Genomic DNA, 15,683 nt, shown 5'->3' with positions numbered 1-15,683 from the left:
TTTAGTTAACTGAATGTCTGGCCTCTGATCCATCTGCACTGTAGAAACCTATAATTGAGGGGGCTTTAGGTATAGGAAGGAAGCTGGGAAATCCCTTCCTCCTCCTCTTTCTCAAACCGCTGAAAAAGCCCTAACTGTTCTTTTGCTAGCTCTGCAATCCAGAAAGTATTTCTCACCTTCTCTGTATTTGTTTTCACATGGGACTTTAAAAAATGTCAGAGGTGGTTAATGAGCTGATTAAAGCTCTGTATCTTGCTAAAAATATTAGTTAAGTCACAACAAGTTTAAAGCTAAAGTTTATATACAAGATATGTAAAAGTAAAATGCAGTATAAAGAACCTATTGTAAGATGCTTAACTGTGAGGCATCATATTATGGCAACGGTGATGATCTGTGGTTTGGAGATGCCCAGGTACAGTTTAGTGATAAGAGAACTGAAATCTCCTACGTCTTTGCTGTCTTGCTCACTGTACACTTACAGGGCTTGCTGACCATAGCAAAGATCTTTCTACTTTTTGCTTTGGTTCAGATAGTTTATTTTTTTTAACTAGCAGAAACATAAGTTTAAAAGGTAATATTTTTCAGTTGTTCTTGTCAGAACTGTGTAAATTACATGTTTTAGTTGTATGTTCTAAATCATACGCTGCTAGTGCAGCCTGAAAGGATCTGAAAACACTCCTGCTGTGAGCACACTGTAGTCCTGGAATTCATCCAAAGCAATGCCCCATAAAAGAGTGGTAAATATGTCTCTGTGAGAACAGCCTACTTGGCAATGTTCAAAATGCCACTGGGTTAAAACAGAGTAACGGCAGCTTTTCAATAAAGAGGATCTGACAACTCTGCAGATAGCTGATACGGACCTGTAACCTTTCCCTTTTAGCATAGTAAGTGACCATGGCAAGTGTTTGGGTGAATTCTTCAATGTTACTGCATGAAAAGGAATTTTAAGTAAAAGTCATTGTTACTCAGCTGGCTCTAGTGTTTGCTTGGTATTTGATAACTAAAATTACAAAAATTACAGTGGCAGTAGGAGGAGCAAGAGAGTGGAGGCACAGCTGCATACTGTATTCTGTGTAGCTACTCATCATTCATATACATTTTCTGTTCACGCAGGTATTTCTGAATGCTATGCTAATTGGAATCGTTATTCCTTTTTATTCAGACTCTTGCTGATGTTGGAGTAATTCCTGGAGGTGATATGACACCAGAGGCAGCCCTAACTAAACTGTCATACACGCTCAGCAAGAGTAAGCTTAGCTGGGAGGAGAAGAGGCAGGTAAATATTTCAGTGTGACCTTGAAAGGCTTTAACTTTCTCATCTGTTGTGATAACTTCTGCTCAGCTGAATGCCTTGAGCTTCTCCCTTGCATTTAAAAGCAATTGGTTCCAGAGCCATAATGTGAACATCACGTGGTTTTTTTTCTTAAGGAAAACACTGTTAGGCAAATGAACGTATATAGATTGGAAGAGAATTCTCTGCATAAGTCAGGTGAAGACCATGACCGTGCCATGAAAATGCCATCTTTAAATGGTAGTAGTCTACCTTAGACATTTCTGTACTATAAACCCACATGTAGAAATGCATGTGGGAGACAGAATTCCAACCCTACTGAAGTCAACAAAGATCTTGTTATTGATCTTAGTATGCTAAAGGTTTCTCTAAGACTCATTCACACAAAGCTAATTCTGGAAATAAATATTGCCTACAGCCTCTTTTTTTGCAACATTACTCATGACAGTGTTGGATTTAATTTCTCTAAGAGGAGATACACTTTATAAATATCTAAAAAATAGATTATTATTCTAAGAACCAATTGTAAATGATTTTAAAATTATAGCCTTTTAAAGAATGTTCTTATTGTTCATTGGTGCTTAACCAAGGCTTTCTTCTTCAAATTATCTAGTTATATATCATGTTCCTTTTATACAAGGAACATAGAGCTCTGACTTAAGGGAGCAGTAGTCTGCAGGAATGCATGTGGTTCTATGCTTGTATGCAGTGAATTCATAATCCTGACGCTTTGGGAAATGACATCATGATGAGTCATTCTCTAGACTTCAGCACTGCATGCACATGTGTATCTTATGATGGTGTTTTGTTTTTATTAAAACTGAAACAAATTTTATCATTATTTCATGCTCAATATCTTCCAACCAGTAGCAGCTCTTGAGACAAACATATTTGGATACCTGTCATCATAAGTAGAGTGGCTGGAAGTACTGCTTCCTGTGCTTAGAAACAGTTTCAGACTCTGAGCTTTCAGTTGCATGCTAAAGCCCTGGCTCCGAAAAATGAGAGGAGGAGGAGCTATGTGTATCTTTGGTGAGGATGGCAAGAACATACTCTGTGCAAGAATGTGCTTGACTGGCGACATAATGCTGTGTGCAGAGTAGTGGTATTGCATGTGTTTGTGTACATACACTTTAGAAACCCAGGCTCTTCACTGATGTCCCTTTGGTACACTCAGTGATCCTGGAACATATGTATACTAGCTCATTTTTTTAATGCAGACGTTAATCTTCTTGTACAGAGGATTATTTGAGCTGGGACAGGAGAAACTTTCCCAGCTGGCTTCCTGACTAGGTGTGTGAGTTAAAACTTAACTTGAGATCCAGTTTGCTGAGTGAGGTAGCTGACTTTCTCAGGTGAGGACTTGGTGATAGAGTTTTTTAGGTACCACTGGCACAAGGTACTCCTGCATCTTCATGTGCTGCCCTTTGGAATGTGCTACACCGGTTTTGGGTGGTGCTGCTGGGACCTCCTTTATATGGTCTGAAAAGCAAAATAACTTCTGCAATTTATTTCGGTTAAGCGGGATCAGTTTCCTCGTTTGACTCATTGTACAGCCCCACAAACAATTGTGTTGGCACAACTAAAGGAGCAGCATACTGCATTGCCTGGGCAGGAATGAGTGGTAGAGACCAGGAGAAGAAGAAAGCCTGGAAATTTGTTGTCTGTGGCAATATCTTCAGCTAAACATATCACCAAACAATAGTCTCCCAAGAGACGGAAGCTCTCCTGAAGCTGGTTATTTTAGGATTCTCTTTCAACACGAAGAAGCAAGGAATGTGCCCCCAGACACATGCAGATGGCTGCAGAGCTGGTAGGACTGAGTAAGGCACGTAGGGCTTTGCACTGGATGCATTTAGCACAGGTGCCAATTGCTAGGGTTACCTGTGCAAAGCAATGATCTCAACCTGTCAAACTCTAAAAGTGCGCCAAAGCAGTTGGTATGCTCTGAGTTAGATGTGTATGGGACTCTTCCAGCAGACAGCTACTTGTGTTGTCAGCGCTTGGAGTTTTTTTTGTAATAAAGGGCATGCCTAGACATAAGTAAACCTGGGGCATTCCTCCTTCCAACATCACATCTGTTTCTTGCAAACTTTCACAATCCTGCTTTTTAAAATTCTAATTGAAATAACTACATGCTTTATAGCTGCATCAGCAACCTTTCGTGAAAGAGTGCCAGTATGTAAAATTGTCAGAACTGAGGAAACCAGTTGCTTTTTCTTAATGACTGGTTTCTCTCTCTGTTCTTCAGGTTTTCCAGAGCCTGCCTTCTGGAGTATTTTCATTTCTTTATTGCCATATTCAAACACCTTCTACACATGAATTGTTTTTTTCGGTTTAGGGTTTTTTTTTCCCTGGTTATATTGGATGCACCCATCCTGCAAACGGTTACATGCCTGCTTTAATGCTGAATGACTATTACTACTATAGACCCTCTGCATTCAAAAGTGGCTCTATGGCCAATTTTAACAAAATCAGGGCTAATGGAGCTGTTTGAAAATCCATTGAAATAATGTGACTGTCCACAAGCAGCATTGGGCTTTGTTTTGAGGCCTATGTACGCAGTCTGTGTAGGAGTACTGAGGTTTGGGAATGCTGGCAAAATGCAGCATTTCAGAATATTCTGGTCTTCAGCCTCACTCTGCTGATTACTCACTATCTCTGTGTTTTTAAGTAGGCTGCAGCTTGCCCCACTAGGGAACTTCTGTCTGCATACTCTAAAAATTGGGGTGTTTTTGTTACGTGCTTATTTTGGTTTCTTTGCTTTGGAAGAGAGTTTTATTTGCCTGTCTCTTCTCCCCACCACCACTTTGTCTTTTTAAACTTGCAATCTTCATGGGACAGTAACTATTTCTTTAATCTTTTGTCTGCGTTCAATTAGTTTCCATAATTCCTCCAAAGAATTTTCTAACTTGATCCTAAGGTTTTTTATTAGACTACTACCATATTTTTCCTCTGCTAACAAAGGATTTGATTGCTTGCTTTTCAGATGCTGAGTGAGAATCTAAGAGGAGAAATGACTGTTGTACCCACAGGAGCCAAGATCTCTCTGAGAGATAGCAAGTTTATTCAAGTGATTGCCAAATCTCTGAGTATCAGCAGCAAGGAGGTATATACTTAAATATTTAAAATTGAGCTCATGTAAAGCTGTAAACTCAGTTAAATGAACCTAGTTTAAAGATGAACAGCAAAGCTGAAAGAAAAATGGAACATTGGAGCTTTTATATTATTTTTTAGTACTGAGTGTCCCAGCTAACCAGTTGGGTTAGGGAGAAAGCACACAATGACAAGCATAACATTAAAATGTTTTTAATTAAAAACATATTAACTTTTTTTTTTTTTTCCTCTTTGTAGCCCCATCTTGAGTTTGTTTTCTTGGCTGGCTGGTTGCAATAACAAGCCTCAGACAGTTGCTGTAATTCAGGGTATCAATGATATGAAAAAGTGCTTTGTATTTTTGTGGTCAAATGTATTGACAGTTTGGAGCAATCCAAATAATAATGGGTAAACCAGCTTAATTGTACATGCAGTCATAGAAGGCTGATACTAAGGAGGCACTACACAAGTGTAATTTGTGGTGTTTAGTATTAGTCCCTCCCAACTGGAAAGTCAGAAAATACAGTATTCCTTGTAAGATACAAGTACTTGCTTTTCTCTTGGCCTGGTTTCAGGCAAGATTGGATTTTTAGTAACTAATAAATACTGAATGTATGGTTCTTCTTTAGTAAGCCTGAGAAGTGGGAGGATATTTAGGGGTCTGTGGAGCTTGTCAGTGGAGGTTTGGAAGTACGGGTTACACAAATATCTGAGGAATCGTATGAGTAAAGTTGATCCAATCTTGAGGAGACTGGACTATATGGTCTTTTCAACTCCTACCATTGCTGTTCCTCTTACTGTACTGACGTGTAACTGTGGCGGTACAGAGGTAGTAATTAGTGTGTGCACCTTAAGTGGTATATATATAGATACCAGGTAATTGTAGTATTTCCAGGAAGAAATATAAATCTTATGGATGTGAGACTGACAAAATGTAAAATAAACATGAGACTTCTTTCCTTCCAAGAACTAAATGCTACCATTTAAAAATATCCAAATGACTAATTTGGAAACTTTACATGAAAGCAAGGGCAGTGGTTTTATGACTTGGACATCAATCCTATCAGAGGCGAGGCTGATATTAAATGTTTAATTTTATTTGTTTCTCAGGAGTTAGAAGCTGTAAGAGATGCATTAATTCCACCTTTGGCTTGTGCTGCAGCTAAACTGGGCGACATAGATGCACTAAGAGCCATAGCAGAAATGGTAATGTAAAGTTAACAGTTTGTACAGAACCTAAATTTTTAAAATAGAGTTGTAAATGACAGGAGGAAGCTGTGCTCACTGGGAAGCAACTATCTAAGTCTTAGAATCAAGGTGCTTTGACTAGTACAGTTGGTTTCTAGGCTCCTCAGTCTTTGTCTTTTAAAACTGATGTGTTCTTTCCCCTATCTGGTTCTCAGCTGTTTACATTTTCTTTTGAAGTGTGAAAATACAGGTAGATTAAAAGCAAGTTCTTATCTGCTAACTTTGGAACACTTTAAAATGGTTTCTGCTGCTTTCTTTCACTTAGCTTTCTTTATGCATATTCATAGTATCCAGCTTTTGGATGTAAATCTGTCACGATTAAAAAAAAAAAGGATTTGAAAATTGTATTTAAGCAAAACACAGTGCAGTGCTAATTCAGGATTTGTGGCTCTCCCTATAGCTCTGGCTTGGGTTATACCTGAAAAAAGCATTTCTTTGGATCATCTACACCTCTTTTTTTTCCTTTATGCCTTGGTTTACCCTACTCTTGGGATTTTGCTAATGGACCTCAAGAGAGGATAAATGTATACTGAAAATACCAATAAACTAACACAAGTAAAATTAGCAGACTATAGGCACAAAGTTGCTGTATGGCATACTGCAATAAAGAGCATATCTGAATGTAATGAAAATACATGTAGAGGGGGGAATATGCAGAAGGTGGAATAAATATCATACTGGTGCCAAACCAACTCTACAAGATAAACTTTAAGTTTGACAAGCTTAACATTTTGGTGGCAGAATTAAAATGTGGTGTATGCATCTACTCTTGTACCAACAACTTAATGTGCAGCCATTATCTTTTTAGTATGCGAAGGATCTGTCCTTTTGTAGGGTGGAAACTTGAGCTGTGGAGACTATGACGGCCGAACTCCACTTCATATTGCAGCCTCTGAAGGGCATTTACCATTAGTTGAGTATTTGTTGACATCTGGCGCAACTGTTTATGCTAGAGACAGATACGGATCTACCCCACTGATGAATGCGATCGAGTTCAGGTAACAAAATAATTTATACACCACTCTATGTAAAGTTTTATAAACCTTCTATCATTTTGGATTTACAGTCCATCCCTGTGTTTTGGTCTTGTTTTTTCTCATCAGTCATGTGTAAATGACAGCAGTTAAAATAACGCAAACCAGCTTCATTTCAAAGGATGTGACTAGCCTAAATTAAAAGATTTCTTAAAATAATATGAAATGAAAGCAAACAACTTGGTATGCATGCAGAATTTTAGCATAAAGTAATTTATTGCTGGCTTCCTGCCAAGACTTTGTCCGTAATTTCAGGACTCCACTCTTTGTTATGAGGCTTCCTTATAAAACAGCCAAACTGATCACTCCTTTTGACTGTCAGAAGTGAGAGTGCAGGACCAAGGGCTGCCTGTTTTCTTTCTGCCCTCCCCTTTCTCATCAAGACCAGACCGTTTCAATTGGCACAAAATATACTGGTAGGTTGACATGTTTTAATCTTTCCCTTCCACTGGTGCTTTCCTGAGTCTCTCACTGGGTGACTGGTTTTTTGATTTTTCCCTTCCACCCACTCATAATTATATGGGATGGCTGCATGGCTCTGCCTGCATTGTGGATTTCCTTTTCCTGTTGTTCTAGGTGTCAACAGTTCTTGAATATTAGTCATGGACATTCGATTTACTGGTCTCTTTGTTGTATAGTCCTAAGGAATGGCCATTTCACAGAGTATAAAAATTATCAGTTATCAACATTTAATTTTAAAATGCTCAGTTTATATAGCCTGGGGCTTCATAGAGCCATTGGTCTTCTAACGTGTTAGAAGCTGCATGCCCTAATCTTTTCTTGTTTCTTTGATCCACTTTCAATTCCTTATCTCATATTCAGTCTGTATGATGGCAGGAGAGAAGCTTTTTTATGTAAAGGAGCTTGGAGTGATAGAGTTTTCATGGTCTTCATGGATGTCTGTCCCCAGATATTCCTACAGATTTCTAACGTTGACAAGTTCACCTGGTCTGTCAGGCGCGAGTTAGCTCCCTGGGAGGTCTGACAGTCCTGGTTTTGCATTCACTGCAGGAATAAGAAGAGCTTTTCTGCCTCAAAGGCCAGATGTAGAAAGCTCAACTGGCTCTATTAACTTGAGACTTGAAGTGCTGTGTGGCCACACTGTGCTATTGCTCTACCTACTGCATGGTCCTCTATGGCTTTGTAGTTGTTGCTTTCTCTCATGAATATGTAAGCCCTTCAGTGGCAAACCCTTAAAGTCTTAAAGCAAAAACAAGCCCAACAGCAAATCAAACAAATAACCTCGCAGTTAAACAGAGGTGGCTCTGATCCAATGTGAGAAAATGCTAAAGCATTAGATACCATTAGATGTTCCTGCAAATCAGGCACCTACTTTTTTTACCACACCCATTTACTGCCTGAGGAATTTCACATGAGCTTGTTGTTTGGATTCCTTAGCATTGCCACTCCTATATTAAGACTCCTACTATGACTCTTAAGGTCTTTAAAACTGCACACCCATTTTGATGTAGGGAATTGTAAAAGGAAGCTGCACCATAACCATTTTCAGTTTCTCTTTTTGTTTCTACTGTTAGAATGAGAGGAAGAGTTGACTTAAAACTAATCTCATAAATGTGTATTTATGATCTGCTCTGTACTCACACTGTATTTCACACTGATAAGCATATAAAGGAGAATGGTAAAGATCAGACAGCTGTATATGTGCGTAATTAGATACCCACTAAAAAGATTTCTGCTACAGAAATATTTAAATTCTATTTATTAAACAGTTGCGTGCTGAAAATGAAGAGATTATCCTGATGCAGTGTACAAAGTGGCAGAGAGGGAAGGGGGAAAACTGATCTTAATGAGCAGTCAATGCCTTAAACTGTTTAATATTGTAACTTTCTCAATGTTACTAAATATTGCATCAGCTTAATCCCATTTTCTGAGAATTAATATTTGTTTAATTGGCATTTAACTGCAGTACAGTATTCACTCATCTTAAAAATAGCTTTCTTGCTGGTTTTTTATGTCACATTTCTCAGTGGCTTGCCTTTTAACCTAGCATGCTAACCTATATAATGATGACTGATTTCTCTTTTCCATTTAATAATTTGTAAAGATGATCAGGAGTTATGTCTCTTCTTAAAAGCTTCTTAACATAGCACTGTCAGTTGATAGACCAGCAAATCGATCTATATCAATAATAGTCTCTTAAATTTTTTTACTTTATATGACTCTTTCTTTGTTTCTTTAGATGGTAAAATGTGGAGTCACTTTCTAAATAAGAAATAAACTACTGCATTTCCGCTTTTTCATTTGTAACTCTGCAGTTTGCGTGTAGTCTCATTCACTTTATGCATGAAGCTAAACAGACCACTGTTAATTTAGGCCAGTTGCTTGATCAAAATTAGTAGCGTTCCTTTAATTTCTTAGAGTACCCTCAAGGGATAATTCATTTTCAAAACAATAGAATAATATTTTTTTAATAACAGAAACTCTCTAAGCAGGAAGATGTCTTGAATAAAAATTGAGTACATTTTACGTAGTAAAAGCACTTCCATTTACTTGTAGAGCAGTGGTAAAAGGTTGAAAATGGGGAGTTGCTCATACAGTGCTGTGAGAACATCAGATTAGAGGCAGTAAAATTACCTCCCACATAAATATGAATTTAAATACTTGATATTTTGCAAGGTTACATTTACATTATTTCAGGAAATCTAAGGCAGAGTGAAAATCTAACCACCACTGACTCCAGAAGTGCACTGAAGCCTGTCCTTACAGTATTTCAGCATAAAACTCCCACTGATACCTTACAGAAAACCGAACAGATGAAACTAAGCTGATCCTGCCATAACCATTCCAGTTGCTAGGGGAGCAAGCATTAAAAAGAATGAAGCCAGTCAAGTTTGGATATACATTGCACCTGCATTTCTTTAAAGAGTTGGTGGAAGGTGTGCACCCTAAGGCCCCTATCCTACAAACTCTTACATGCGTGTTAATTTCACATGTGTGATTCATCCCTTTTGAAGTTGATTCACTTTTAATAAGTGTCTGCCAAGTCAAGGCCTAGGATGATACATACTGTATGGCACCCCGATTGCTGTGAATCCAGAGCCCTCGTGAACTGGTAAGAGTTTGGATGACTTTATCTGGAACTCAGACTTCCCTTACAACAGTGAATGTTGAAGACTACGCTGATTTTTTTTTGTTGTTGTTAATCCATTAAAATATTAGTATACATTGGGGTTTTTATCTCCAGTGTTATCAATAATGGAATCTAGCAGGGAGGAGGCACTAGAAACACTTTTATCTATTTGTTTTTTCCTTCAGAGAGCAGATGAATGACAGTGGTAGTATCAAAAGGCTAACTTAAGTAACATGCAAAATAGCATTCTTTCTATAGCCTGTGTCTGACCAAGAGCCACAGTTTGGTAACAGAGCTCACTAAGAAAAGGGAGAGTCAGCAACAGTTCACAGGTGACAATAGCTCCTCATGGCTTTGCTTATCATCAGGTGGGGCTAGACTGGACAAGCAGCTGGGCACCTCAAGCTAACATTGGGATGTTGGCCTTTCCTCTACACCTTCAACATTTATTGTCCAACAGTTGCTCTGTTCTTGGCTTTGTGCTGCCACCTTAGAACGGGAATTGCATCTGAACCCTTCCCAAGAAGCTCATGACATCAGCTGAACTTCAGATCAGCTAAACTGTGACCCTTGTGAGGCTTTTATGAAGCCACAGGAGAGCAGCACTTAGAGAAACAGTTTCTAAAGACAAATACCTCTCATGTCCCTAAGACATAACAGTATCAGAAAATTCACAGCCAGCCTCTTGAAATATGAATAATGCTCTTGCAGTAGGTACAAGGCAGCAGAAGTGGTACTCTGGATAGGCTTTAAGATTCTGCAGAATGTAGATACTGTTTGGGTGCAAGTAAGAACAAGCTGTAGTGCAACTTTCCTCCCACATAGCTTTCATGTTGAGTGATGGGAATATGAGAGGTGGTCTGTTTGCTTTCTTAGATAGATCTGCTTTTCATAGTCACAGTACTAAATTTAACACTTTTAATTTGGGCATTACTTCTTTGTCCCTATTCTTCCACTCCTTTAACAACCAGTGATAAAGAACACTTCCTCTTCTTCCCACCATACCAAGAAACACAATTTTGAATGATTCCCAGTCATTGGGACATTGTACTGCTATTTAGAAATGTTTTATTTAAGGCAATTATTGTAAACACAGTTGATTTCAATGCTTAAAGATTTATTTTATTTCAAACCACATTTTTTCCTCATTTAAATTTGTTGTATTAAGCATGTGGGGTAAATGCCCCCAGATATGCCTGTATCAGATTCGTAGAGCCCCACTCAGAGTAGTAATGGCTTTGTGGCATAGGTGGGACATGAAATGCTTTCTGGAGAGAATTTCCCTACCAGTAAGGAGTAAATAGTTACAACAGGGGAAAAGGAAAGCCTGACTCTTTGCTGGCATCCAGAGATACTGACTTCACAGGGGGAGCACACTGAGGGAAGATAGCACACATGACATGCTTTACTGCCTTTTATCTTATAGTGCTGTCCCATAGTATAGGTTTTATTAAAAAGCACTAGTTTCATGCTGTGATTCAAATATAAGGTGGCAAACAAGGAATATTCTTGGGCAGTCATTGCAGAGTAAGCATGTTCAGTGTGAACTTGAGTGAACAGACGTGTTCTACTTTATTTTAGGGCAAATTTCAGCTAATTACTGTTCCGCTTAAGACTGAACTAAAAATTTCATACATGTAGAATTCATTCGTCACCACAGATTGAAAAATAGGAAGCTGTGACATTATTTACTGGCTCAAGGAGATGCTTGTGGATGACTAGCCATGCCGTTAAGGGACCCACCTGAGAAAATATTTTAGATAACTGAACAAACTTGCAGCATTTGCTGTTCCAGCAATGCTTTGCCATGAAACAAAGAAAGATTTTTAATTTTTTTTGGCCGTCATTTGAAACAAAGTACAATTTTTAAAAATCTGTCTGGTATGTTAAATAACCTATGTTTAGAAAAGCAAAATGATTCCTATAGCATCTGTACAATTCTTTGTTTAGCTTATAAATTAAGATCTTATATGAATCATATAGGCTTACATAAGCTTTAATATGGATAACTGTAGTAACTTCTCATTTAAGATGGAGTTTCCTAAAAAGAAGCAGAGGGAATGGATAACCAGTTTAGTTCAGTTCTAAAATGGAAAGACCCATGGCTACCTCCAAGAGAATGCAAGTGATTAAGCAGAATGTGTATGTGAGCTTATTTTTTATTTTTAATTAATACTGATGTGTTTTTAGGTAATGGGTTGGGAAAGCCCATGTATTTCCTGTTACAGCGATATGCCTGACTCTTTATTTTGAAGTGTTATGGTATAGCAATTTACTTGAAAGAGGAACTTTGAAACTATTCCTGATCTACTGGTGTCATGATGCTCTTTCCAGAGAAAAAAAAAGTGTTTGGATTTGTAAACTAGATCATTTGTTTAGCAGAGGATCACGCTGTCACTTTGTTTTCAAACCTAGCTCTAAACCTTTCACTAGGTCACTTGTGAAAAACGTTTTTTGCATATTTTTCATCTGTCATGTTATTTTCTACTCATCACAGTACCTTTAGAGATCAATGTTTTCCATAGGCTTTCTCAAGTATCTTGACTAAGGTATAGGAGTTAGCTGGTAGTGCTTAAATATCAATTTCCCCCTTAATCTCAAAGGAAAGAACAAGGAAAACCTAAAGACTCCAGGTGGAAATGAATAATAAAGGTATTGGGAGGAGGGAGTTAGGTAAAGGTGTGCTTTTGTGGGAGGTTTGAAAGAACACTTACTACAGTTTTGAAGCAGTAAAAACCTGATTAGCTTCTACATTAACTTAAAGAGTCATTGCTTATATGCAAGACATGTTTTATTTAAAACTTGTATATATGGGCATGTATTCTGTAAAATACAGGAATGATGCTATGTAATAAATGTCCTCACTGTTTGCATGTATTTCAATTACTGATATTTCAAGTGTTAAATTAAGCTAACACTAAGGTAAAGAAAATAAAAATTCTTTGAGGAGAAAGGGATATATCCCTTTCATTTTCAGACCTGAACTTAACACTTCCATGAGTTTAGGATGTGAGTGATTTTTTGATAGGGAGGGTAGATCTGTTTACTCCATCTGTCACCTTGGAGAAGATTCACTAGTTCTGTGATGGTGGCAAATATCATGTAAGAACTTTCACTTACTGTGTATGTGAATAATGCTGGATTTAGGGGAACAAAAAAAATACTGGTCAAGACACTTTCTCTGTATTTTCTATTCCTTTCATAAAGGCACATACAAGTGATTAAATTGTTACGAGAAACGGGAGCACACCTTTCAAGCCATGACTTGAAGAACATTGGAACAATACTCTGCAGGTAAATGTAATAAAAGGTGAGGTGGCCCTAAAACTGCGATGGAGGGGGATGGTTTTTCAGGAGAGACTCTCAGAATGGCAAACAGTGTGTAAAGAGCTTCCAAGGAACATCCCTGGCCCATGACATGGCTGTTTCTGTGCTAAATTAATAATGAGGAAACAAGTGAAATGATGTCAACTCTGTTGAAGCACCAGTAACTCAAGAGAGCTCCAAAGTAGGGAGTATTGTGGGGATAAGTGAACTGAAGCAAATATGCCCCAATTTTTTCAAGCACTTTCACTGAGAAAGGCTGAGGAGGAAGCTATGCAAAGTGTGATTTAATAGCATCTCTGTTTGAGAATAAAACTGCACATAGTGCATCATTTTTATTTTCTTAAAATCCACTTTTAACTTATAGGGGAATGGCTTCTACTCTAACTAGCACATAACATCGTTCTTAAAAATAACTAAATCAAATAGACAAGAAGTTTAACCCCCAAACTTTTGAACAACTGCTCACTGTTCTTACATTTGATTTTAAGAGAATATAACCCTCTTTAAAGCTGGTTTCCCATAGATGCTTGGATTTTATTTTTTTCAGTGCTGGTCCCAAATTACAAATTACGCTGAAAGTTGTAAGAAGATTTCCTGTATTTCCTGAAATTACTTCTAGTTGTTACTTCATTTCTTCTCCTTTTCTTCTCAAAAACAAACAAAACCCCCCTGACTACTGGCCTTTATATCGTGACTTGGCAAGAAGTCGTGAGACTTGTAGGGAACAGCCAGTGCTGTATATTGTCTACAAAGCTATACGGTCAAGGTAAATCTTATATGTGTTCTGTATAGAGACTAGACTCTGTCCCTTGAGTAGTTCTGGAATCAAGAAATACTATCTGGAGTGTTTCTGTTGTAACATGCTTAGAGGAGACTGGGTAATAAGACTTCTACCATGAAGTTAAAGTATGTGCTTCCCAGGGTACTGCAAGTGATAGAACAGAACTAAACCCTCAGTCTGCATAGTTTCCATCTGCCAAGAAGGTGAGAGGAGTGGCTTAGGATATGACATTCATCTGCAAATAAATTGGCTCCTTAGTTAGTCCTGGTGCCACATGCAGAACCAGTTTGGCTAGCTGACCTAGCAGTAATATGTCCAAAAAAAGAAAGAAGAGAACAAGTGTCCTTTAAACAAAAAGTGGTTCTGATGCATTTTGTTACAGCATTTTAAGGAGGATCATACACCCTGCATCTGTATCACACGATCTCCTATTGTTCAAAGCTGATATTTTGATAATAAACATTTAAGATATTTTGAACTTATGTTGATGGTAATAGGTTTAATATAAAACCAAGGTAAATCTTCCAAACATAGGGTGGGAGTGCATGTGTGTGCAGAGGCTGAATGAGCACTCGGTGCGGAGTGGCATAGTCGGGGTGAGAGGGGAAGAGGCTCTCCCACCTCGGTGTGGGTCGGGAGCCAGGGCCGTGGCTCTCTCCAGGCCAGCAGCTGGAGCAGCAGCCACAGCCAGAGCATGCCCACAGACAGACATCGCTGCAGGGCCTGTACCAGGAGCACAGCCAGCCTGACACAACGGTCAGGCTTCAAGACAGCACTGAAGTGTCTGTGAATGGTGGCTCTTCCATACTCAGCTGTGGTAGAGCTGAAGGGTTTTCTTTCCTCTTGTGTTTTAGAGGGCCTCGCATAGGCTTTTGCACCAAAGTGGACTTTTTCCACAGAACGTTATTCAGATGCCTAAAAGTTATTCAATCTGAGGTACTAATGTTTGTCTTCCTGCCAAAATGTCTCAGATACTTCTGGAGTATCCTCAGATAACCTGACATACACTCATTTTTCCAGCATGCTTGGGCTCACTGTCCTACCTCTTACTTCCCCCCTTTTAAGTCTTCACTTTGCAGGCACTGGCACCTTCATAGCAGTCAATGTGTTCACATGGTCAAGCTGCTTATAGAACAAGTTGTTTATAACGTCTTCACTCTGTCTAATTTAATAATAATAATAAGCATAATAATAAATGTGCTCTTTTGGCACTGGTGATGTTTGAGAGCGAAAAGAATACCAACCAGACCTGAGAGTTGGACACTATCAGCGGGAATTCTTGTGTAGGAAGTGGTGATGCACATAGATGCAGCCAGGATGATCTAGTTATTAAATCTTTCATGGTTTAATTTGCTGTTTACTTTTTTTAAGTGAGAGGTGTTAGTTTGATTTTTAGAATCACTTTCTTGATGTTTGGTATCTGGTTCATGGCTTTGTTTTGAAATGAGAAAGCGATCTTAATGTTAGTAATCCATTAAAAATGTCAGAATTTCTTCTCATATTGCAGTAGTATTGTCATCTGTCTGCAAAATCAAACCATGACAAGATAAATTGGGACATTTAGACTTATTCTGAAGGCTTTTCACGTTCTGGAGTTGGTAAACTGTTGCTTTGTGTTTGTTTTTTAAAAGAAAAAAGCTTGTATAGAATTGAGATACTCTGTTCAAGTCTGTACTTCACAAAATTAAATAGGGGCATAAAGCCAAACCAGTTTCTCTTTCATATTCTTAGATTTCATAAAATGATATGATATAATATACAAAGATCTAGCCTTTCAAAATCAGCAACTTTCAGAATAAGATGCCTCTACAATTT

General features: G+C 38.2%; 1 protein-coding gene across 2 annotated transcripts in view; it reads left to right on the top strand.

The window, feature by feature from the left end:
• ASPG (asparaginase) overlaps positions 1-15,683 on the top strand; it is a 43,150-nt gene that overhangs the window by 20,183 nt on the left and 7,284 nt on the right. Inside the window, exons 8-12 of one of the 2 annotated variants that reach the window (XM_026849957.1) lie at positions 1,163-1,276; positions 4,281-4,400; positions 5,498-5,593; positions 6,470-6,633; positions 12,968-13,054. In XM_026849957.1, the coding sequence (XP_026705758.1) occupies positions 1,163-1,276; positions 4,281-4,400; positions 5,498-5,593; positions 6,470-6,633; positions 12,968-13,054 (581 nt within the window). Of the gene's footprint in view, positions 1-1,162; positions 1,277-4,280; positions 4,401-5,497; positions 5,594-6,469; positions 6,634-6,924; positions 7,068-12,967; positions 13,055-15,683 lie in introns of those variants that run through there. The other variant, XM_026849958.1, reaches the window with a different exon arrangement.

Source organism: Athene cunicularia (assembly GCF_003259725.1).
Source record: "Athene cunicularia isolate RWA chromosome 5 unlocalized genomic scaffold, athCun1 chr5_part1, whole genome shotgun sequence".
Classification (NCBI taxonomy): Eukaryota; Metazoa; Chordata; class Aves; order Strigiformes; family Strigidae; genus Athene; species Athene cunicularia.
Note: the sequence above shows the minus strand (reverse complement) of the source record. Positions and strands in the feature narration are given on the sequence as shown.